This window comes from Pteropus medius, unplaced genomic scaffold (genome assembly GCF_902729225.1).
Source record: "Pteropus medius unplaced genomic scaffold, Ma_sr-lr_union100, whole genome shotgun sequence".
Taxonomy (NCBI): domain Eukaryota; kingdom Metazoa; phylum Chordata; class Mammalia; order Chiroptera; family Pteropodidae; genus Pteropus; species Pteropus medius.
This window is the reverse complement of record NW_024349802.1, coordinates 10,222,624-10,246,759: the sequence shown is the minus strand read 5'-3', so window position 1 is coordinate 10,246,759 and position 24,136 is coordinate 10,222,624. Positions and strand designations below refer to the sequence as shown.

The window sequence follows — 24,136 nt, the reverse complement described above, 5'->3', positions numbered from 1 at the left end:
TATGAAATTCCCTCTCATTTCAGTTAGTGAAGCAGTGGTCAATGTTCTTCAACATTCTATGTCCAAAATGGGGGAAGGCACACAGTTAGGTAAATGAAAAGAGTCTATGTGCTAATAGAGAGTGGAGCATCTATGCCAAAAGATTCCACTATTCACTAAGTTCCAAAGAAAATACTGAAATGCTAGGCAGAAAGCTCCCTTCCAGGCATTTAGGTAACCAGGATCTTCTACACCAGCTGATTCAACATCAGTTAACAACTACATCTGACCCCTGAAATATGCAGGGGTTAGGGGTGCCAACACCCCTCCGTCAAAAATCCATGTATAACTTGTGACTCCCCCACAACTTAATGACTAATAGCTTACTGCTGACCAGAAGCTTTACCAATAACATAAACAATCGATTAACAAATATTTGCATGGACTAGTGGTTACCGGTGGGTAGAGGGGGAGAGGAAAGGTGGATGGGGTAAAGGGGGTCAAATATGTGGTGACAGAAAGAACTCTAACTATGCGCGGTAAACATACAATGCGATATAAATATGACTTATGGTTGAATTGTGCACTTGAAACTTACTGGATTTTGTTAACCAGTGTCACCATGGTAAAAAAACCACATATTTTGTTATATGTATTCTATACTTTATTCTTACAATAAAGCTAGGAAAAAAATTAAGAAAATCATTAAGGAAAATACATTTACAGTACTATACATATTTATTGAAAAAACCCATATAAATGAACCCATACAGTTCAAACCCATGTTGTTCAAGAGCCAACTGTATATAACAAACTAAAAACCCAAAGAACTCACACTCCTCTATAACACTAAGCACCATGTACCAAAGTCCCAAGCTTGAGAAAATAGGGAAATAATGTTAATGTCATTATCTTGCTGTGCTTCTGTGCTACTTAAAGTGGCAAGACAATAGGGACCTCAAAAAAAAGGTAAAATATACATCCTATTTCCCATTATACCTTGTAAAACTATATCCTCACTTCTTAAAAACCACACATAATATTTTTAGTAAGTAACATATGGTTAAGTTTTGGTACTCTGATGTTTTGAAATATATAAAAACCATTAACCTAGAACTGTAAATCCTTGAAACTTAAAAGTAATACTTTTCATGGACTTTACTCTTCACTCTTCAAGTTCTCTAACATTATTCTAGGGAATTCAAAATGATGAATCTGCCCAGTTACATCAGTCATCCTATAGACTGACAATCTCTATGATATAAGATAGGTAGGTGACCAACAGTCAAGTAAGCCATTAAAAATTTTACTATGCTAGAAAACTGGCTACATATTCACAAAGCTGTCTTATGTGATGAATCAACGCCCAAAAGATAAAATCAAAAAAAATTTTTTTAAAGCTTGAACCAAGTTCAAGTCTGGGATTATATTTTAGAAGAATTATTCAAAACACCAAGTGAGTGACTTTAGAAAATGATTTCCATGTCTCCTAGGAACAGTCTAACCTCTAAAACTAGGCACTAGACAGTAATAAAAGTGAAGACTGGTATATCTGAAAAAATGTCTTCAAAATTACATTTTACATAACTTAGAGATAGGAGCTCTTTGTCCACACTGAAATCACTTGAGTCTACGGCCATGCCACCCTGAACAAGCTCCATCTCGTCTGATCTTGGAAGCTAAGCAGGGTCGGGCCTGGTTAGTACTTGGATGGGAGACCACCTAGGAAGACCAGGTGCTGTAGGCATAAAAAATAAACAAAAAATAAGGGATTGTAAGCTGACAAGGTCCTCGCAATTTGTGAGGTCAACCAAGGGTTGTCCCCCCTAAAAAATTTTTTTAAAAATTAAAAAATAAAAGAAATCACTTGAGATGCCTTCTAATCAATTATCTTCTGCATAGTAAATAGAAGCATTTACCACTGCCTTGGGGGTGAATATTACAGTACCAGGACAATAAGAAAAATAAAGTTTCTGTTTTTCTATGATGAAGTTCGCACTCTAAAAGTATTTCCATTTTATCTGCAGCAAGGGTTGGGAGAGGATTAGACAGAAAATTCAAGTCCATAGTTAAGATAGGAAAAGGTCTGGTACTAATAAGGACTGTTATCTTTTTCAAAAACATTTTATACTTCTTGATATTAAGAACAAAGCATAGCACTTGTAAGCAGTTTTTAATATGGTAGATCTCACCAATTAACTTACAGGGAATGCTTAACTCATATAATCATTATGGTGGTGCTACTTGAGAATTCTGAGAGCACTTTTGAGATTAACAAAGAGGAAGTGGCAAGCAGAGAAGTAGTTCTTTGGTATGAAATCATTATGCATCAAATACAAAACAAAACAAAACAAAACAAAACAGCACAGCCTAGTTAGCCTCAAGTTTCTTAATACATGTGTGTTGTCAAGACAATGGTGAGAATCTTGGTAGGAACAAAGCTGGTGATAAGAAATTCTTCCTGTAACTCAATTTTATCTCACACTTTACAGAACAGAGAGGCAAGAAGGAAGAGAGCCACCTCCCTTGTCTTTAGGCTTTTAAAGTTTTTACAGGAAAAACTTAGAGAATACAAACGTAAAAATTCAAAAGAACCTAGTGATTACATATTAATGCTACAAGAGTTTAATCCCAGTACATATATGCCTTTTTAGAACACTTACATCCTAATATCTTTTATCTTTTTAATTCCTTTTCCTTAGTCTCCCAGCACTAGACTAATAAACAAAGCAACTTAAGGGGGGGCATGAGGGAAATGGGGAGATGCTGATCAAAGACTACAAATGTCCAGTTATAGCATGAGTAAGTTCTGGGAATCCAATGCACGGCATGATTATAACTAATAATACTGTATTATATACTTGAAACTTAATAAGAGAATAGATCTTAAATGTTCTCACCACACACAAAAAAGGGTAATTATGTGCCATAATCGAGGTGTTAGTGAACACTATATGTGCTATGATGGAGGTATTAACTAACACCACAGGTAGTAATCATTTTGCAATATGTAAGTATATCAAATCAAAACTGTACACCTTAAACTTACATAATGTTATGTCAATTATATCTCAATAAAGCTGGAAAAAATAAACAAAGCAACTTAGGAAGAAGTTATTCTGACTGGAAAAGACCAAGCCCCAAGTAAATGGCTATGCTTCTCAAAATAATCACATTTCTGGGTTTCCCGTCAAAAAAGCCTTTCCCTTCTCCTCTACTCCTCTCTTCCCTCCCCCTACTGACTGGCCAAATCTTCAAAAAACTTTTGAATCAACATTTTGAAAAAAATGTTAATTTAATATTCCTAAACTATTAGAATTATTTTTAAAGAACTCAAAGCAAAATTATACTATAAAATTAAATTTACAAGTGACCTTATCTAAGAAATAAATACTATGTTAAGATAATTTTTACAACAATTTTCCCTTGCAATAAATCATCTCCAAAGATAGCTGCCAACATCTCTCCATTTCCTGTAAGAATTTCCCCTTATCAAGAATAGTCTATTTCCCTTCCCCTTGAATCCAGGCTAGCTTTGCATCCTGCTTGACCAAAAGAATGAAGCAAATATGACACTGTCAGTTAGAAGCACAGCTTTTCTTCTTTTGCTCTCTCAGAGTTCTGAGCCACCACATAGGAGGTCCAGGCTATCTAGCAGAAAAGGCCCTTTGGGGAGAGGGGGTTCACATTCCAGTCAATTATCAGCATCAAGGTCCTAGACATGTGGAAGAGGTCTTGGACCTTCTTAACCCTGATGCTAGCTGAATACAGCCCCAGGAATAACCCTGGCTGATAACACATGAAGCAAAACGCCTAATCAATCCACAGAATTCTGATAATAAATCACTGTTGTTTTAAGGCACTAATTTTGGAGTCGTTTGTTATACAGCAAAACTAACTAATAAATACTCCTACAGGGCTCTAAAGAGAATAAGATTCTGAATAACAGGTCCTTCCAACAATTATCACCACAGTAGTTTCTCAGAAAAAAACAGCAACAAATTTCTAATTTTCCTAAATTCTAAGACAAACAAAAAAACTACCCTGCTACTGAAAGCAATTAGCTCAAGAGAAATATTTTTTAACATTTTAAAATACTGTTAAGGGGGAAAGTCATAACAAAAGTAGTTTATTTCAAGTGATCTATGTCTCTTCAGATTGAACACCCTAATATATTGTCCAGGGTCCTTTATAATACCAAACAATATGTTTAATATTAGCAGGTATAAATATTTACCTAAAACCTCAAATAAGGTAAATAAGCTAGCCACCTTAGCTAAATTTAGAAGACAGCCATTTTAAAATGTTACATATTGATCTAGGAGAAAAATCATGAACTACTTTTAAAATATGTAAATATCCAATACTTTTATCAGCTACATAAAGGTAATTAGATCCACAAGGGTTCTGTATTTTACAACTTTAAAAATACCTGCTCTTTAGAGTTACAATTCCTGTAAGTATAAATTTTGGTATAAAACTACACGTTTAGAAATATACAAAGGAAGAACCACTGAAAGTATCTGGGACTTCCAAACAAAGCAGCAGATTAAACATGTAAATTTTATTCTCTCAAAATCTATCACAATAAGAGTAAATAGGTATTTGTTTGTTTGTTTTAAAGGCTTACACCCACAAGCACAAAGAATGGGAGAGACTGGAAGCAACAAAACTTTAGAAGCTATAAAGCAGACTGCTGAGTAATAGTGACTTAGCAGTCGCAAGAAGGTGAATCCTAATGCATGGGGAAAATTCAAGAAGGAACTAAATTTACAAAGGCTCAGAAGTTGATTGGGCAAGCAACTCTTGGAACTAGGGCTAAAAACAGAAGAGGGAGGCTTCTAAGTCTGTTTAAAAAGATGAAGTTAGAACGAGCAGTATGTACAGAATGTGGGACAATATTTAGGTTAAGGGACTTGTTTTATTGAACAACAACAAAAAAACTATAAGAAAAAAGATAACTATATATTAACAGACTTAAAAGACATCAACCAAATGCAATTAGTTGATTTCGTTTATATATTAATTCAAACAAATTAAATGTAAAAAAAATTCATTTGAAAGAGAAAAATTTTTAACTGATTGGACGTTTGACAGTGGGAAACTGCTGTTCACATTTTTAGATGTGATCACTGTACTGTGTGTGTGATTTTTTTTTTTTAAGAGTCCTTATCTCATGGTTTCTCAATTTGGGCACTATTGATATTATGGGCCAGATAATTCTTCATTGTTTGGAGCTCTTTTATGGATCGTAGGATGTTAAGCAGCTCCCTGAACTCTATCTAGCTACTAGATGCCAGTAGCACCCAGTGGCTTCCCAGTAGAGAAAAACAAAAATGTCTACGAATGATGCTAAATGTCACCTGGTGGGCCAAATTGCTCCCAGCTGAGAACCACTGCCTTATCACTCAATAATAGCTTCTAAATTATTTACAGATAAAGTGATATGTCATTTGGGACTGGTTTCAAAATAATCCAGTGAGGGCAAAAGAGGTAATCAAAAATTAACGAAAAATGATGGGTGATGCGGCAATTTGGAAATTTGTTATATCATGCTCAATGTCTGTATGTTTGAAATTTTCATTGGAAGTTTATTAGACATCTGTTTTGTATATTTTTCTACAGTGGGTTATATTCATGAAGAAAATTTAAAAGAGAAAAGTTGATTACAAACTCTCATATCCTGTAGTTGGTTGTCTAAAATCTTTGGAAATATCTCACAAAAATGAAAAGGCTCACACTCTAGAACCAAACAATTCTACTGACAATAAAGAGAAAAACATTCACCTATGTGCACCAAGAGACACATATGGGACTACTGAAGCTTCAGTGTCTGTAGCAGCAAAAACTTGGAAACAAATGCCTCTCATATGGGAATAAATTTTTAAAAGTATATTACTGGTATATTTGTATTCATTGAAAATGCATGTTATTTAAAATGTATACAGACGGTCCCTAATTACAATGGTTACACTTCGTTTTTTGACTTTACAATGGTGGGAAAGTGATATGCATTCAGTTGAAACTGTACTTTGAATTTTGAGCTTTTCTTGGGCTAGCACTATGTGGTATGATACTCTCGTGATGCTGGGCAGCAGCAGTGAGCCATAGCTCCCAGTCAGCCACATGATCATGAGAGTCAACAACCGATACTCTACAGTGTACTGTTGCCAGCATTTTCTAAACACTGTGTCTGAGGTCTTCACATCTCATCATTTCTACAAAATGCCCACCTGTGTCTCCTGCTTCTGGTGAGAAGAGGAAGGCGATTACTTGAGATGATACTCCAGATACCAGCTCAACTGTAGGCTAATACAATGCTATGAGAACATTTAAGGTAGGCTAGGCTAAGCTCTGATGTTCAGAAGGTTACATATTTATTACATGCATTTTTGTTTGACTTACATTGGAATGTTAGTTACCCCATTGTAAGTTGAGGAGCATCTGTACATTTCCATAACATCTGTATAAAATTTTACATCCAAAATAATACTATATGTTGTTTATGGATAAAAATCTTTAAAATGATAAAAATAAAACTTTAAAACTTAAAAGTAATAAAGTGATATCTAGGTCAATTCCATGACTCTGGACTTCTCCAATGAATGCCTTCCCGACCCAAGCTCTAGGCCAGAGGTTTGTTCTCTGAAAACAATAAAACAGAAGGTCTTAGGACTGAGAAACACCAAGCGCAGTCAAGGGATGGATGATGTACAGAAAACAGGAAGATTAAGTAAACATTTACAAACACACTTTGTTCCCAGAGGTTCTAAGAACACTGGAAGCCTGGCCTGTACTTTCCAAGCAGGAGATTAGAAGATCCTCAGGAAAATCTGACCAGCACAAGATGAAGAGCTATACTATTGATTCACTGACATCACTGGTTCATGAGGAGAAAGAGTCTGCCAGCAAGCCATAAATTGAATTCCACAGTTACCAAACCTTACCCCATATACCTAGACCTTTTAACCAGCTTTTTAGTGCCCTGCTCTTAAATTTAAAAAGATAGACAACTGACAATGAAGGAATCAGTCATAAGATGATTCATCTTCAACATGAAAAACCAAAACAATGTGGAGGAAAAAAATCAGAAGAAAACAAAGACCATGCAGGGAAAAGAAAACATTAAACAAAAGAAAAACTATCATAAATATCCTCAAAGTAAGAGAAGCTATTGCTTTAATGAAGCAAGAGCAAAATCTCTAAAACAAACCTTCTGAGAATGAGAAAGTCTTCCAGAAAGTAGATAAAAAACAAATATGGAAAACAGAAAAGAAAATATAGGTAGAACTAGTTGAAACACAGCCCAAACTGATCTACAGATTCCGTGCAATCTCCAGCAAAACTCCACTCCCACCCCCCCACCCCGCTTTTTTTTCTTTACAGAAATGACAACTTGATCCTAAAATTCATTTGAGAATGCAAGGAACTCAAACCATCACAATTTTGGAAAAGAACAAACAAAGCTGGAAGACTCACACTTCCTGATTTCAAAACTTAATACAAAGCTATAGTATTCAAGACTATGATACTGTATGAGACATATAGGTCAACAGAATAGAACTGAGTGTCTGGAAATAAACCCATACATCTACGGGCAATTGTTTTTTGACACAGCTGCCAAACAATTCAATGGGGAGAAAGAACAGTCTTTCCAATAAATGGTGCTATGATAACTGGATATTCATATGTAAAAGAACTTAGACCTCTACACCACCATATACAAAAATAAACTTAAAATAGATCAAAGCCCACCATCTCACACCCATCAGGATGGCTACTATCAAAACAAAACAAAACTCTAAACAAAAAACAAGAACAGAAAATAACAAGGGTTGGTGAGGATGTGGAGAACCTGAAATCCTTGTGTGCTCTATTGGTGGGCATGTAAAATGGTATAGCCACTGTAGAACACAGTACGGCAATTCCTCAAAAAATTAAGAATAGAATTACCATATGATCTGGTATTTCAACTTCTAGGTCTATACCCAAAATAATTGAAAGCAGGGTCTCAAAGAGAATTTACACACCCATGTTCATAACAGCATTATTCAGAATAGCTAAAAGTGTAAACAACCCAAGTGTCATCAGCAGATGAATCTATAGGCAAAATGTGGTATATACATACAATGGAATACTATTAGCTTTAAGAAGGAAATTCTCACGACATGGATGAAACTTGAGGACACTGAGCTAAGTGAAATAAGTCTGTCACAAAAAGATACATACTGTATGATTACATTTATATGAGAAACCTAGTCAAAATCAGAGACAGAAAGTAGAATGGTTGTTGCCAAGGACTGAGGAAAGAGAGGATGGGAAATTAATTGTTTAACAGGTACAGAGTTTCAGTTTTAAAAGAGTTCTAGAGATAGATGGTGGTAATGGTTACAAAACAATATGAATGTACTTAATACCACTGAACTGTATATTTAAAAATGGTTAAGATGGTTAAGACGTGTTTTACAACAATTTTAAAAATAGGGGGAAAATAGTTCAAAGATCTAAATGTAACAGTTCTCCAAAAAGGATATAAAGATGGTCAATAAGCATGTGAAGAGATGCTCAACATCATTTAGTCTTCAGAGAAATGCAAATCATAACCACAATGATATATCACTTGACACCTACTAGGAAAGCTGTTATCAAAATAATAAAGTAACGAGCACTGGTGAGGACAGGGAGAAATTGGAACTCTCATACATTGCTGGTGGGAATGTAAAATAGGACAGCTGGTCTGGAAGTTTGGTAGGTCTTCAAAACGTTGAAATTAAGAGTTACTACATGACCCAGCATTTCCACTCTTAGATATATATACCCAAGAGGAATGAAAACATACGTTTAAACGAAATTTTTAAAATAAAAGTCCATAGAAGTATTACTTAAATAGTTAAAAAAAAAATGGGGGGAAACAACCCAAATGCCCATCAAGTGATGAGTGGAAAAAGAAAATGTATAACCATACGATGGAATATTATTCAGCCACAAAAAGGAATTAAGTGCTGATACATATAACAAGTTGGCTAAACCTTAAAAATACTATAGTAGACAAAAGAAGCCAGACACCAATGGTCACATACTGTATAATTCCATTTATATGAAATGGCCAGACTAGGCAAATTCATACAGATTGGGGTGGGGGTGGGGAAGACCAGTCTAGGAAGTGCAACATCCAATTATAGTTTTAAAAAAAAAGAGACCAGAGTAAATGAAGTTAATGAAACCATGGGGAAAAAGTGATTCAAGGAAATTTCTCAAAACTTCAGAACATGAATTTCTGGCTCAAAAAGACAAACTGAATGTTGAGCAAAATAAATGAAAATTGACCTATACTGCCATGTCATGAAATCTTACAACAAACTTCCAGAAATGAAACTGATCACATATGTAAAATCAGGAATCAGAGTGGTGTGGGACTGAACAGCAATACTGGAAGCTAGAAGACAATGAAAATACCGACTACAAAAGTTAAAAAAGCACCACACCAGTGGTCTTATCTCAGGCTCTAAGATTAGAAACCAAATCACCTTCATGGTCCCACCTAGGAAACTGATAGCTAGCTCCTTTCCAAAAGCCAATAAACACTGTTAGCTTCAAGCTGTTCCTTAGTCTGAAAAATTTTCTTAACTTTGTATTGATGTTGCATGTGACCTCAGATAATTTAACTTCCACATCAATCTAGAGTCAACAACAGAACTAAAACAAGACACATATACTGAAAAAAAAATAAGTACTGCATAAGCATGTTTTGGGACTGCCACTATAAGTTAAACAGATTTTATTTACTAGAAGTTTGTTCTATAATGATGAAAATGAAAGGTTTAACTATTTCTCTTTTGAAAAGAAATTCAAACTTTTGTCTTAAACCAATTTCATCAGTCTTATCATGGCAATTCACAATTTTAAAAAGAACTCACAAACATGTATGATATACTGGTAAGCTCAATAATTTCAAAGTAAATTTTATTATCTCTAGTCAACAAAAGTGAAGCACAATAATTAAAGATCGAAGTAATCTTCTGAAAGACAGGAACCTGGCCTATTACTAAACTCAGTGAAAATATATTATTGCTTTGATGCAATACATGAAATAGGGGAGGTTATACAAGTAATTCCACATCACCCACAACAATACATTCCTTACCAAAACATGAATATTTCTAAATATGCAAAGACATCAAACTCATTAGTTATCAAAAGAAGCCATCTAAACTTTAACACTAAAAGCTAAATTAGGTAGGTCTGAATCTTACTAAACTTTAACACTAAAAGCTAAATTAGGTAGGTCTGAATCTTAAGCTGAGCAGTAAGTACATAGAGATGTTGGCCATATCAGTGCCTAAAACTTTTTAATATATAACATATGTAATAATAAAAGATAAATTTCGAGATTCCAGCTATTTTTAGGGATGGAGACTAGTTTACACAAGTTACTAGTTACTAAAAGTGTCTGAGTAACACTAAACTAAAATTATGGTCTTGGTTTTCTCCAAGAATGGGCTATAGCAAATGCCATATTCCCTAACTTAGAAAAGTACTATGTGGTCACGATCATTGGGTTGAACTTCTATCTGTTTTAAGTAATGTTCTACATGACTAGCACTATTGTTTTACATAGTTTTTATCTAATTATTTGTGTCAAGTAAGTCCTTTATTTTACTTTGTTTTTTAGAAATGGTGAGGACATCCACAGAGGGAGGGCATGACCCAGTGCAGGATGTCCGAGTTAAGACAGAGTTAAGAAGGGCATCCCCAGGAGAGGGGGGAGCAAGAATGGTATTTATGCAGGAGAGCCACAGTTATGGGAGGTTGATTATATATAGAAGAGCTGATCAAATGAGAAAATATATTAAGAATAACAGAAGCAAGGTTTTTCGCTGTCAGAAATAGAATACCAACACTGATAGGAAGAAGCATAAGATGAATCCTATGGTACTAGACTGGAATTAGAGAAACTAGTCTGAACTCATGGTTTTTGCAATTTAGAGAAAGAAATAAATATACATGGAAATGTAGGTGTGTAGGTATGTGCATATATCCATTCATTACACTTAGAAAGCTTGGAGACAGTGAGATTCCAAGAGCAGTGAATACACTTAGCATCCAGATCTTGGTTTCTACATACCATTCTCCACTATAAAGAACTAGGGATCCTTGGAAAATAGATGATTACAGGGCTAAAGCAGAAGCAGAAGAAAAAGCCAGAAACATCTTGCTGTGCCAGAACATAAAGAAGTGCTCAAAGAATGATGGTGGGAAAAAGAGCAAGTCTGAGACAATTAGAGCATTAAAATAAATGGTAACAGGAAATCGTGAGTCCATACAAATATAAATTTAAAAAGGAATTAAAAAATTTTTAAGTACTAGTGTGGTACCCAGGCTCCAATATAGCTCCTAATGAGCTTAGATTCCTAGTATTCACACCCTTGTGTAGTCCTTTCTCCCACACTGTACTAGGGATAGTCTGTGAGCCCAAAAGAATATGGCAGAAATCTTGGTGTGTCACTTCTAAGATAAGGTTATAAAACGTACTGTGGGCTTTAATCTGTTGCTCTATTCTCTAGGATTACTCTGAGGGAAGCCAGTTGCTGTGTCTTCAGCACATTTAGGCAGCCCTTTGGAGACCCATTGTGGGTGGGTGGGGCTGGGGGAATGAGTCCCTCCGTCTAACAATCCCCAAGGAACTGCCAGCAACCACGGAAGTGAGCTTGGAAGGGGATCCTATAGCTTTTAGAGAACTGCAGCCCCAGGCAGTAACCTCAAAAAATACTCTGAGCCAGAACCACCTCCGCTATAAGCCATTCTCAGATTCCTGATATTCAGAAATTATGTGATAATGTGTTTTAAGCAGCTAAATTTTGGGGTATTTTCCTATGCAGCAATAGATAAATAACATAAACAGGACAAATACATTTTCTCAAAGTGTCTCCCAATGAATTACTTATTCATTATAAAAGGAAAAAGAATAACTCTATAGTAGGGAACCCTGGTAGACATCACCTTAGTCAAGTGATATAAGTGAAAATTCTCAGTAAAGGGTCCAAATGAAACTGCTTACCACCTGACAGGATATAAAGAATCTAACTAAAATCACGTACCACTTGATAGATGCAAAGGGGTGGGGTGGGGGGGGACACAGCACTGCTACTATGACATTTCTGTCAAAGATATATGGCTTAAATCTGATTGTTAGAAAACGTAAGGCAAACCCAAGCTGAAGGACATTCTGCAAAATAACTGGACTATGATCTTTAAGTGTCGAGGACATAAAACCAAAGAAAGACTAAGGAATTGAAAAAGACTAAACATAGCTAATTAAATGCAAGGTAACTCTGCACTGGATCTTTTCCTATAAAGACATTATTGCAACAATTGACGAAACTTGAATGGGGTCTGAAGATTAGATAGTTGTATGACCTCAATGGAAATTTCCTAATTTTGATGGTTGTATTGTGATTATGTGGTTGTATCATGCTTAAGTAGCAGAATGTCCTTGTTTGAGAGAAATACACATTAAAGTACTTGTGGTTGATAAGGCATCATGCTGACAAACTGTGAATGGTTAAAGAAAAAATGTTCTAAAAGTATTATGTTTGCAACTTTTCTGTAGGGTTCAAACTGTTTCAAAATTTTAAAAAGTTTTAAAAAAGACAAAAACAGAAAAGCCCAAAGGCAATTACAGCAGTCATTTTACTAGAATTTGGTGGGAAAAGGGTCTTTGTAAATGTAATTAAATTAAGGGTCTTGATAAGACCATCCGGGATTAACTGTGTGGGCCCTGAATTTAATATAAATTGTCCTTATAAGAGACAAAAGAGGAGAAGACATACACAGAATAGAAGGTAGAAGAGGAAGGCAGATATGGGAGTGATGTGGCCACAAACCAAGGAATCCAAGGAATGTTAACAGCTACCAGAAGCTGAAAGAGGAAAGGAAGGATTCTCCCACAAAGACTCCAAAGGGAGTGTGGCCCTACCAATACAATGATTTTGGACTTCTGGCCTCCAAAACTGTGAGAGAATAAATTTCTCTTGTTTTAAACCATTCAGTTTTTGGTAACTTATTACAGTAGCCTTATGAAACTAATAAAGATGGTATAAATAAAAGGACATTTAATCTAAAGAAAATCAATCACTCCCATTAGTATGCTATTATTTTAAGGAATCTATTTCTAAACTGTGGCTTCTGTAAAACAACTGATTTCAAAAATGTCATCTGATATAAGCCCTTAAGAAGTTGGCAAAGGAGTGCTATCACTTAGACTGGCATGATACTCTACATGTGGTAGGGGAAGCACTCAAAGGACAGCAGCAGATACCTCTATTACAAGATAATGTTTAAAAGAATTGTTTTTAATTCTAGACCAAAAAAAAATCACATGTATTAGAACACATTTATTTGACAATATTTTGAAGCTGACTGAAGAAAAAAATTGGAATTCAGTCCCTTTTTCTACTTAGAAAAATTATAAAGCATTACTTTTATGACATCATGGGTTTTTTTTTTTTTCCAGTTGAGGCAACAATGAAGTAAAATGTTAAACCGACACTTAACAATGACACAAGATTTTAAGATTCTACCAATTCCATGGGTCAATATTACTGGGCAGTTAAGCCACAGTGATAATTAATAACTACCTTTTATGTAGACTATATTTTCTTTTTACTCATCCCCCACAGACTTGCAGGTTATGTAACACCATCCCCATTCTATAGACAAGGGAGCTGAGGCTAAAGAAAATCAGTGAAGTGACTTGCCTAAGGCCACAAGATTAGAACATGACTCAGTAAGGATGATGCTCCAAAATCCTACTATTTTTTCTCACTCCACCACTTGCTGTTGGTATTTCCTGAATGTTGGCCAAAACTGAATGCCCACTATGCATCGGGCACTCAGGGACTATAACCAACACGACAGAGACTATAACCAACACAACAGGGACTTTGCCCAAGAGAGCTCAGTCTAGAAGGGGAATAATCAATCATGTTCACATACTAAGAAACAGTTCTATAATGGAACCCTACTGCCTGCATGCCTGAGGCATACTTCACAGAGAAGTCATTTCTGTTGGGTCTCCAAGGATGAATAAAGAATTCAGAAAGAGAAGGGGGTAGGGTGAGAAGACATTCTCTGTAAAAGGAAAAACATAAAGCTGAAAGAAAATGATTCTGAAAACGATCCTTTAGAACTGTTTCAATTACAGTAATATTTCTAATGATATATTAATATGTATTACAGAAAAGGTGTCAATATTTTTGTTCTAAATTTTCTCCACTTTTAATGTTTTTAATACATTTCTGCAGATTTAAAACAATAATTTGCCTCAAGAAACTTGCATATCACAAAGTAAATGATATCCACTGTGTTCTGATGCACAAACAGCATTTAACCATAGGCATTATTGTCTATGTAACTCCACTGATCTTTCCTGTTTCTTGTTATAATTCAATATACATTTGAAAAGTAACTTAATCAAAGCTTACAATAAGCTTATTAAATATTTCTACTATACTAACCCATTCCCCATGGACTTATAGCTAGAATACAGAAGTTTTAAATAAAAATCAGAGTCCTTTGATTCTTAAGGCCCAATAAGTCAGATTATTTTAAAACAAACATGAGCTAAAGGTGATCTGTCTATGAAACAATAATGTTGGTACTAGCCTAACTACACGAATATTGAAAATTTGCAGTATGCATTCTTTCTTTTGCTACAATGCACCTGTTCGCAACCAATTTTCATACTGTACTGTAATAAAAACAATATACAGTAACACATTTAATGCAGCACCTGATGAAGATCCTTTTTATTACGTAAGAAAAACAATTCTTAGTGTCTGTTACTTTATAACAAAATGACAATGAATGATGTTTCATTTTAATATAATTTGTTTTTAAGTAATTTACTCAATTCTATGCTTGTGATATTTTGGTTATGAATTTTAATTAATTTACCTGGTATCATTTGTGCTATTAATTCTAATCTAAGTGTGCATTATTTCATGAACTTGTTTGTATCCAACAATATTAGTAGTATGAAAGGTATTCTAATAAATATGAAGGAGACAACAGTTTATCACAAGCTAAGGGAAACAACTGAGAATCACGTTAACTGCTACAAAAGTTAAAACCCATTGAATTTGGCAATTAAGTAATCATAAGTGATCTCACTAAACAGTCCAGAAGAGTGAACAGACTATTCTTTCAAGAATTTTGGCACTGCGATGCCAGAGATGGGAGGGGAAGAGAAAGGGAAGGTATTGGCTATAGTGGGGGAGAGGGATTAAAAAATGTTTAGGATGAGGGCAATCCTAAATAACTTTGGATGCTGAGGGGAATTAGTAGAGAACAGACTGGAACTAGGAGAGCAGAGACAATTTCTAGAGAGCAAATGCCTGGCAGAAAGAAGAAATGAAATGGAAAGCAAAAGTCAGCCTGGCAAAGGGAAAAGTATAGCTTCTCCAGAGACAAGAGGAAGAAGAGTGATGACTAAGGTAAATTTGGAGCAATGGCTGCCTCTATAGTCAAGATGGCATGCATCTGAATCCTGGTTTTCCTACTATAAATACATAATCATAGGGAAGTTTGTTTACTTCTCCAAGTCTCTGTTTTCTCATCTAACCAGGGAGGACAGAATTCTCATAGCGTTGTTCAGAAGATTGAGTAATTCTGATACAAACTCAGTACTCTAAAGATGATAGCTGTGGGGTTTTGTTTTTTGTTTTTGTTTTGAAAGGCCTCAAAAGGAAATCTAAAGAATTCATACATAAAATTTTTATTTTCTCTGTAAAATAGGTAATTGGGTCACCTACTGAGATTAAATGGAGTGTTTAAAGAGGTAGGAGGGTGACTCCTAATGTTTTGGAGAGGTTAAAAACCCATTGGACTCTGATGAAACATAGGGGACAGAACATGAAAAATATGCACAGTTTTAAGGGAATTATACACACCTTTCCAACAATAGATGTTGAGGAAAAGATCCTCTGGTTCCAGGACATAGTTTTAAATATCCAAATGTATTAACAAAAACTGAATTCATCCTCTGGATTTACATACCAACAGCTATATAAGGGTTGGGTATATGGCCTGCCAGAAAGACAATGGACACAACTAGTCAAGAAATTCAGGTTCTTGATCTAGCCCTACTAACTCATATAGCCTTTTCAGAAAGTAGCTCCAAGATATGTTGCAGTGCTAACATTTTATGGTTCTATTATTTGAAATCTCAAATGACTACAGACAAAAGAACAGTACTTTTTTTCCCTATGTCGTTTACTATGATTTTGAAGGTTAGCCTAGGAACCTAACCACCAACACTTTATTTTACTTCTACAGGAAAAAAAAAGTGTGTGCTTCTGCATTTCTGGGATGAGGCTGCAGAGGTTCCTGGCAGCATCAGGCATGAGTCAGGTATTCCAATCCTGGAACTGCCTAGGATATTTTAGCGGCCCTCTCTCTCTCTTTCTCTAAACTAAAATATCTCTCTCTAAACTAAAATTGGACTTTGTCGACACCTCCTCTTTGTCGATCAACAGTACAGTAATACATACAGGAGACTTTAAAGAAAACCTAGATTTATTAATAGTAATTCTTCAATGATGACTGTTTAAATTACATTTAAAAAGCAACCTGGTAGAGGCAAAGAAAGTTTCTCAATTCAACAAATCTTTTGTAAAGCAAATCATCCTTTTCTAATTTAAAAAAAACAAACAAAAAAACTTTCCAGAGATTTCAAGAAGCTTATCTTTTGGATTAAGAAGGTAGGTACGTCTGCTTTCCAAGACAGAACTAATTCAAACAGCCATCTTCGGCCTACTATTCATTATCCTAAAGTTCCCAGCACCCCACAGGACTATTTGTTAATTTGTTTCCTCATTTTGACTGGAATTCACTCAATCTTTACCTCTGATAATGTAATGTACTGTATCACACTTCTAGCACAGCACTGTAATCTTTTTTAAATTTAGTAAATTTGTTAGTGTTACAACTCCTTTCCCATAGCCTTAAGAATCATCCTTTGGTAATCTCCCAATCTTAGACATTTTGAAAGTATGCAGTCTAGAGAAAGATGATTCATAACATGAACACATCATAATGAAGTTAAGAATAGGATATAAACTTCTACTGTGGGATAGGTGCATCTACTAAATTGGCCTTCCCTACAACCTCACACTTAACCATACAAAACTTCAGCAAATTAATTAGAAATTTACATAAAACTCCCTAATCTTGCCCATCTACATAAAGCAATACTTTGAAACTTTTAAAGATAGAAAATATGGTCTAAGTGATTTAATCCTTACACTCCTAATTAATGAACCTTAACCTTTTGTTATTTCTAATTCACATATTAAACTGGTGCCTACCAACCTACCAAAAGTGTTTATTCCCCCTAAAATCGTTGCCAAAAATCTGGATTTGCAGCTTCCTTTTTTGGAAAAGAAAGAAAGAAAGAAAGAAGAAGACCTGGCAACATTAAGCCCACAGATTCTGGCAACAGCAACATTTGGCGAGAGCTAGGTAGCAGCTGCCCTCTTCTGATAGCACAGCACACCCCCCCCCCCAACCCCGCCATTTTCTTTGCTCACTTTGGTTACCTGCCTGGCCTTTATAGCCATCAGTTTGAAATATTTATTTCACTAAGAACTTTATTTATTGTCTCAAGGGGCCTTAAAAGAAGCTAGCCATAAAAATATCATAGTTACAGAGAACAAACTGATCGCCAGATAGGAGGGTGGTTGTGGGATGGGTGTAAAGGTAAAAAGGATTAAAAATTACAAATAGCCAGTTAAAACGTCACAGGGATGTAAAGTACAGCACAGAGAATATAGTCAATAATATTGCAATAACTATGTATGATGTCAGATGAATACCAGACTTATTAGGGTGACCACTCTGTAAGGTAAATAAATGTCTAATTACTATGTTGTACACCTGAAACTAACATAAATATTGTATGTCAACTGTAATTGGAAAATAAAAATTTTTTTTGAATTTCAAAAATCTTTATTTAGAAATAGACTAAATAAAGTGATGATCCTGGCACTACAGCTATGTACACCAAATGTTAACTATAACTAGCAGGATATCATTAGAGTTACAAAGCACTACTATTGTTAAGAAAAGTGCTTTTAGTATCCTAACTTTGGTCTGTCTTCAACTCCTCAAAGAATCAAGATATTCAGCCTTTTACTGTTCTCAAGAATAAAGAAATTAACCCTGTATTTCAATATTATGGTACTTTAAGAGCACCAAAAAGCCTTCTGCACCTGTAAAACAAAAGTAAAGAAAAACAGGAAGCAAGTTAAAAAGGTCTCTGATCAGCCAGAGACCACACAGTTCACAAAAACCATGAAGCCCTCTTCACTCAGAGCCTACTGAATCTTATTTTAGACATAATTTTAATAAGCTCCGTGATCTGGTTTCCCAGCCCACAACAAATGAGATGCAGCCAACTGGAAAAGGGCCGGGGGTGGTGCTGCTAGAGGCAAACAGTCAAAGCATCAAAATTAAAGCTGAAGACCTATAAAGTCAGCAGAAACCTCAAAACATGGCAGGTTGGGTAACCTAGTATAGATACAAACAATCCCAGAGGGTCCCAATCCCTACAAAGAACTATACTGGATGTTCATAATGATCCGCTTTGGTATACTATGTTAAAGCACAGGTCAGGGGACTTGCAAGTGTATATCAAAATAAAGTCCATCAAAAGCTTTTTCCAAAAAAGACGTGGCATTGTCACATCCACAGAACACTATTTCCCTCTGTCAAAGAAACAAATTAATCAGTTCCTAAAGATGCCACATGTCAAATGTATTTATTCTTAACAAAATTTTATTAGAACCCAGGTGCAGTAGTTCATATCTACAGTTGAGAGGGAATTAAAATAGAACTATTTTTTTCAGAGAATGATAACTACGAAGGTTCAAGACCAAGGTCAATTACATAAGCCAAGTAAATCTTTTGGGGATTCCAGTGTAGATATATTACTAGGGCTGAGAATATGATAGGATTGGTGATATCCATACCTAGGTAAGTCTGCATTCAACTTAAAATTGGAATCATACAGAAAGCTTGGAGGGAAAAATGATCTCCATTTTGTTTCTCAATCTTATTGACTAGTATACCAAAAATAAATTTTATTTTTCTAATCCTTGGCAGTATCAACGTTGAGCCATATTTTGAGGAGGGCTCTAGGTAATAAACAAGGAGGAAAAAGGTTCATACTAAGTTTTTAAAGTTCAAATTATCATTATCTAAACTTGATTTCCCTTATTAAAATTTTTGAGGGCATATTTTAGAGGAAATTTAGAGAATATGTAGTATTAAGAAACCATATTACTGGATGTAAGTACGTCAGATTAAAATGCATGTTTTGAGTACTATTTTCCCTCTCTGAAAAAAAATTCTTGTAACACACGTATCAATTAATGTAGAAATAAAAGGCTACATTTGTTGACTATAAGTTATCATACACATTATACTCATTCTTCTTCAGGTTTAAAATAAGAGCACAATTTTCTACAGGTATAATCTCAGATTGTTAACTTCCCAATTACACTATGTAAGAATCTAGAAACTCCTAAAAGCCTTAAAAATGCATATATAGTTTTACCTTGATGACCATTCCTCAGTGTGTTCCTGCCCCTTTAATGGTTCTTTATGAAATCTTTGCTTAAAGTTCAAGCTTCGTTTAACAAATAACCTGCATCATTTCAGTACAAGATTTACTGTCTAAAGTCTGTCCTTTTTCATTTGTTAGAAATCAAGAGTGTTAAAAGAAATTGGTAAGGATCTAACCTAATTTACAGTAACCATTGGGATTAATTTCACATTAAAGGTCTTAGATCAAGAAAGAAATGAGGACCAACAGCTGAGCTGAGGTGTTTAAACTGTCCACCAATTCACATTTTCACTGAGTTTTAGGCAAGGTGAAAATAGGTTCTCTTCTCCTTTCATCTCTGTTCCATTTTTCAAGATAGATAATCCCAGGCTCTACTTCTAAGTGGTTGGAGGTTTAACACAGCCAAGTAAACCACCAAACAAAAATCACCAGTGGCACTTCCCCACTTCTAAAACAAAACATGTCCGTGAAAGGCATGAAGTTACAATATTAGGGTGGAGACCCTAAATTTTAAACCAAGCCTATATTCTAGGAAAGATATTAGGAAAATCTCAGCATAGATAACTAAATGAGTAACTCTTCATCTTAAAGAGCAAAGAAGTCCTTCCTAGTGGAAAAATCAAACAAAATCCCTTCTAAATTAAACCTGAACATACCATCTAATTTAAGCTGTAAAAGGAAACTTTGTGTAATTTCTCTAGTGTTTTTCAATATTCAAGTTTCTACCTTTACCCATTACAATTTAACAGCTCTTCTATTAGACCCATTCCAGCTAAACCGAGTGTTTCTGACTACATTTGGCAACATCAAGGAATAAAATGTTTCTCCCTCTACTTCCCGCCCCCCCGCCCCCCGCAAAGACTCATGTTTTTGGGGTTTTTTTCCTTCTAAACTTCCTACTCTGTTTCTAGACCAATGGAGTGGACCTAAGTGTGCGGCCACCAAGAGGTGAGTGCACGCCAGAAACACTTATGTATCGGACAAAAAGGCTTCCTCCGTCTGCCCGAGATATGGGACCCAAGCTCAGGCGTGTGGAGGGAGCCAGGGCAGGTGGGGGAGGGGGGAAGAACGGTCAGAGATGGGGCGAGGAACCCTTTCGACCTCTGTCGAAGGGGCCGCCCAACGCCCCAGCCCCCCCTCCTGGCATGCCTGGACAATGGCCCTCTAGCACAGCAGTCCCAGGCCGGAGAGGCCCTGGAAATCCATTCCACGCAGAGCCTGGAAAAGAGGCCAAGAAGGTACGCTGAGTGGATGAGCGCACCTCCGGCCTAAGCGCGGGCTGTGGTACGGGGCATCCTCCGGCGCCATCACTGAGAGTGGGGTGTGAAGGCCGCCCGGCAGGGCCATCTCCCGCAGCCGGGTCGGAAGAGGCCGCGAGCCCGGCGGAGGCGACGGCGGGAAGTGCAGGCCGCAGCCTGCTCTGCTGGCCCACAAAGCGGCCCGAACCCACAGCCGACCTCCGGCCGCTTACCTTGTGGATTCTCTTCAGAGCCATCGTGGGAGACGGGTGGCGGCGGCCCCCGGGGCGGGGACGGGGACAGGGGAGGGATGGGGAAGGGGCGATGGGGCGCGAGGCCGCCTCGGTGATCGCGGGCCGACCGAAGAAGATGGAGAGTTCGGGAGCACGGGTCCGGCGGGACAGAGGGCCGAGGCCCACTCGGCTCCTGAGCTTGCCGCAGCGGTCACCGCATCACCCGGCGGCGGCCCCTTTATGCTCTGCCGTCCGAGCCGCCGCCGCCGCGCCGCCGCCGCGGTAGCTGCCTCTTCCTCTTTAGCTCAGCGCCGCCTCCTCAGCCGCAGCGGATCCCTCCGCCGGGGACCAAGCGCCCAGGCCTTGGGCTCCGCCAGCGCCTCTCGATCGGACACAGGAAGGACTGCCTGCTGCAGGTGGACCGAGGGACGCGCGGGCGGACAGGCGAGCGGCGCCGCCGGGGTGGGGCCGCCCGAGCGCGGGGTGGGCCCAGGCCGAGGGGCAGGTCGGGAGGCGCGGGGATTGGCGGGCCGAGGGAAGGAGGGCCGGGCCGCGCCGGCGGCGGAGGGATACGGGCCGCCCCTGTGAATGTCTTCCGCGATGTGGCCGCCACGACCAAGAGGCTGATTCCGCGAAGCACAGGGAGGTGATCTCGCGAGAGAGCCGTGGCGTGGGTTGTGGATGCTCGCGTGCAGTGACCCTTGAGTCCCTTGCTTCTGGTCCCCCTCTGATAACACGCATGTTATCAGAGGTCAATAAACGTTTAAAGGCGAATGTTTCGACTGTCCCCATAGTATAGACCAACCTGGGAGGAGGCACTCCGGACCACTGCGGTGGTCCTGAAGGAGGAAGGGACTTGTCCAAGGTCACACAGCTTCACAGTGGCAAAGCTGAGACTCGCCAAATCTCTTTCCCAAAGCCGCGTGGTAACAGCCTGGGCACCTGAGGGGAATGTGGTTTCTCCAGCATGCCGCGCGCGGGCAGCCCTGAGATGACTTTTCTGATCAATGCCCCAACTGGATGACAACTCAAAAATTTCTCAGCCATTGGTGTGGCAGTCGTAGGAGAGGTGTCCAGACCTGACTTTGCTTGGTGAATTTTTTCAAACAAGCACTGTTACCAAGTAATTCGGGCGAGGGGGAGGGTACGATGTGTGCCCCAATACTTAAAACCAACCTTGTGGTTTAGATCATGAGGAGCAAGCTTAGAAAACCTATTCTGGAGTCGTTTTAAGGAGGTGGAGGCAAAAAGCTAATTCTCTGAGCAACTATTGTGTGACGAGCCGTACATCAGGACCAGTGAGATTATAAATCCAGGCCTGGGCTGGGAGGTGTTTATCATCTGGCTGGAGACATGGGAGATTAGTAAGGAATATTTTCCTGAGAGGTGAGCCCACATTCTCAAGTGCGCCTGGAGGTGTTCTGATTCTAAATCTGTGTTCTTTCAACTATCTGGGAGGGACCTTGAAGATCATTGATTCGAATTACTAATTTTAAAAAAAATTATTAGTTTCAAGTATACAGTACTCTGGTTAGACTTTATATAGTTTATAAAATGATCCCCCTCATTGCTCTTTCTCCCCTCTGGCTTTCCACCTGGCCATTACATTAATGCTAACTGCATTTCCTATGCGGTGCTCCCCATCCCGGTGACCATCTATCAACTACTACTTCTAATTACTAAATTTAAAGAGGAGAAACTGAAACCTTTAAGAAAAGGACCTTGCCAAAAGTCACATGGTAGAGCAGTGACAAAACTTATATTACCTCACCTGCTGAGTAGAGAAGGTTGGGCCAAAAGGGCAGGGCCATTGTGGACTCATTGAGTCAAAGGAGGGCAAAACTGTATCCAGTCATCCAGGATGAGTATGTTTGAGGTTGGAGGTGAAGAGGAACTTTCCACAACCCCAAATCGTTTCTTCCTAATGAATGTGAGGGGAGAGGTACAAAAATGCCTATTAGTGAGATTTTTACATTTTTTTCTTCAACATTTTTTTGTATTAGAAAAGCAATATATATTCGTCGCAAAGAATAGAGATAAGCAAAAAGAAGAAAATGAAAGTCAACCATACTTTCATTTAACAGTTAACCATTTTTGACATTTGGTTTATGTCCTTCCAGTCTTTTTTCCTTGCATAAAAACACATATTTTTCTTTAAAAGATATCATGCCATAATACTATTTGGTAATGTGCATTTATTTAAAAATAAAAATTATATATTGAGATGATTAATATACATAAACAGTGAAATGGTTACTACAGTAAATAGACCCATTTCCTCTTTGTGCGCGTGTGTGCGCATGCGCGCACAGGCGTGGTGCGAGCACTTAAAATCTTTGGCATCTACTTTTAAAATAAATAATGTAAAGTGAATTTTTCTGTTTCAATTAATATTTTAATGGCTACATATTCTATTGTATAAGTATACCATATTTAACTGGTCACATTTACGTTGTTTCCAATTTTTACTATTAGAAATATTGCTATAGTAGATATCCTGAAGCTAATCTTTGTACAACTCTAAGAGTACTTCTTTAGTATAAACTCCTAGAAATGGAATTGCTGCATCAAAGAGTAATCAGATTTTGCATATGTTCATGAAGGATATTAATTTTCTTGTAATATCTTTATCTAGTTTTCATATCAAGGTTATTCTGGCCTCACAAAATAAATTGAAAAGTGTTTCCTCCTCTGTGCTCTGAAACAGTTTGTGTATGATTGTTATTTTTTTCTTCCTTAGATAAATATTTGGTAGAGTTCACCTGTGAAGCCATCTGTCTCTGGAGTTTTCTTTGCACAAAGAGTTTGATAATAAGTTCAATTTCTTTAATAAATTTGGCTGTTCAGATTTTTCTTTTTTCTTCCTGTGTTCATTGTGATATTTGAGTTTTTAAAGGAATTTGTCTATTTCATTTAAGTTGTCCAATTTATTAGAATAAAGTTATTCATAATATCTTAATATTTTTCCTCTTACTATCTGTAGCATCTATAATGATATCCCTTTTTGTATTCCCAATATTGGTCATTTGTGTTTTCTCTATTTTTTTCTTGATAAATCTTGC

The 24,136-nt window shown here is 37.2% G+C and overlaps 1 protein-coding gene and 1 pseudogene across 2 annotated transcripts in view; one reads left to right on the top strand and one right to left on the bottom strand.

The window, feature by feature from the left end:
* The window catches only part of UBE2D2 (ubiquitin conjugating enzyme E2 D2), a 43,041-nt gene extending 21,329 nt beyond the window's left edge, over nucleotides 1–21,712 (bottom strand). The window contains exon 1 of one of the 2 annotated variants that reach the window (XM_039836277.1): nucleotides 21,075–21,712. In XM_039836277.1, coding sequence (XP_039692211.1) covers nucleotides 21,075–21,098 — 24 coding nt within the window. In that variant the 5' untranslated portion in view covers nucleotides 21,099–21,712. The remainder of the gene's footprint in view (nucleotides 1–21,074) is intronic. The other variant, XM_039836278.1, reaches the window with a different exon arrangement.
* On the top strand, nucleotides 1,608–1,726 carry LOC120581871 (uncharacterized; annotated as a pseudogene).
* Nucleotides 21,713–24,136: the final 2,424 nt, after the last annotated feature.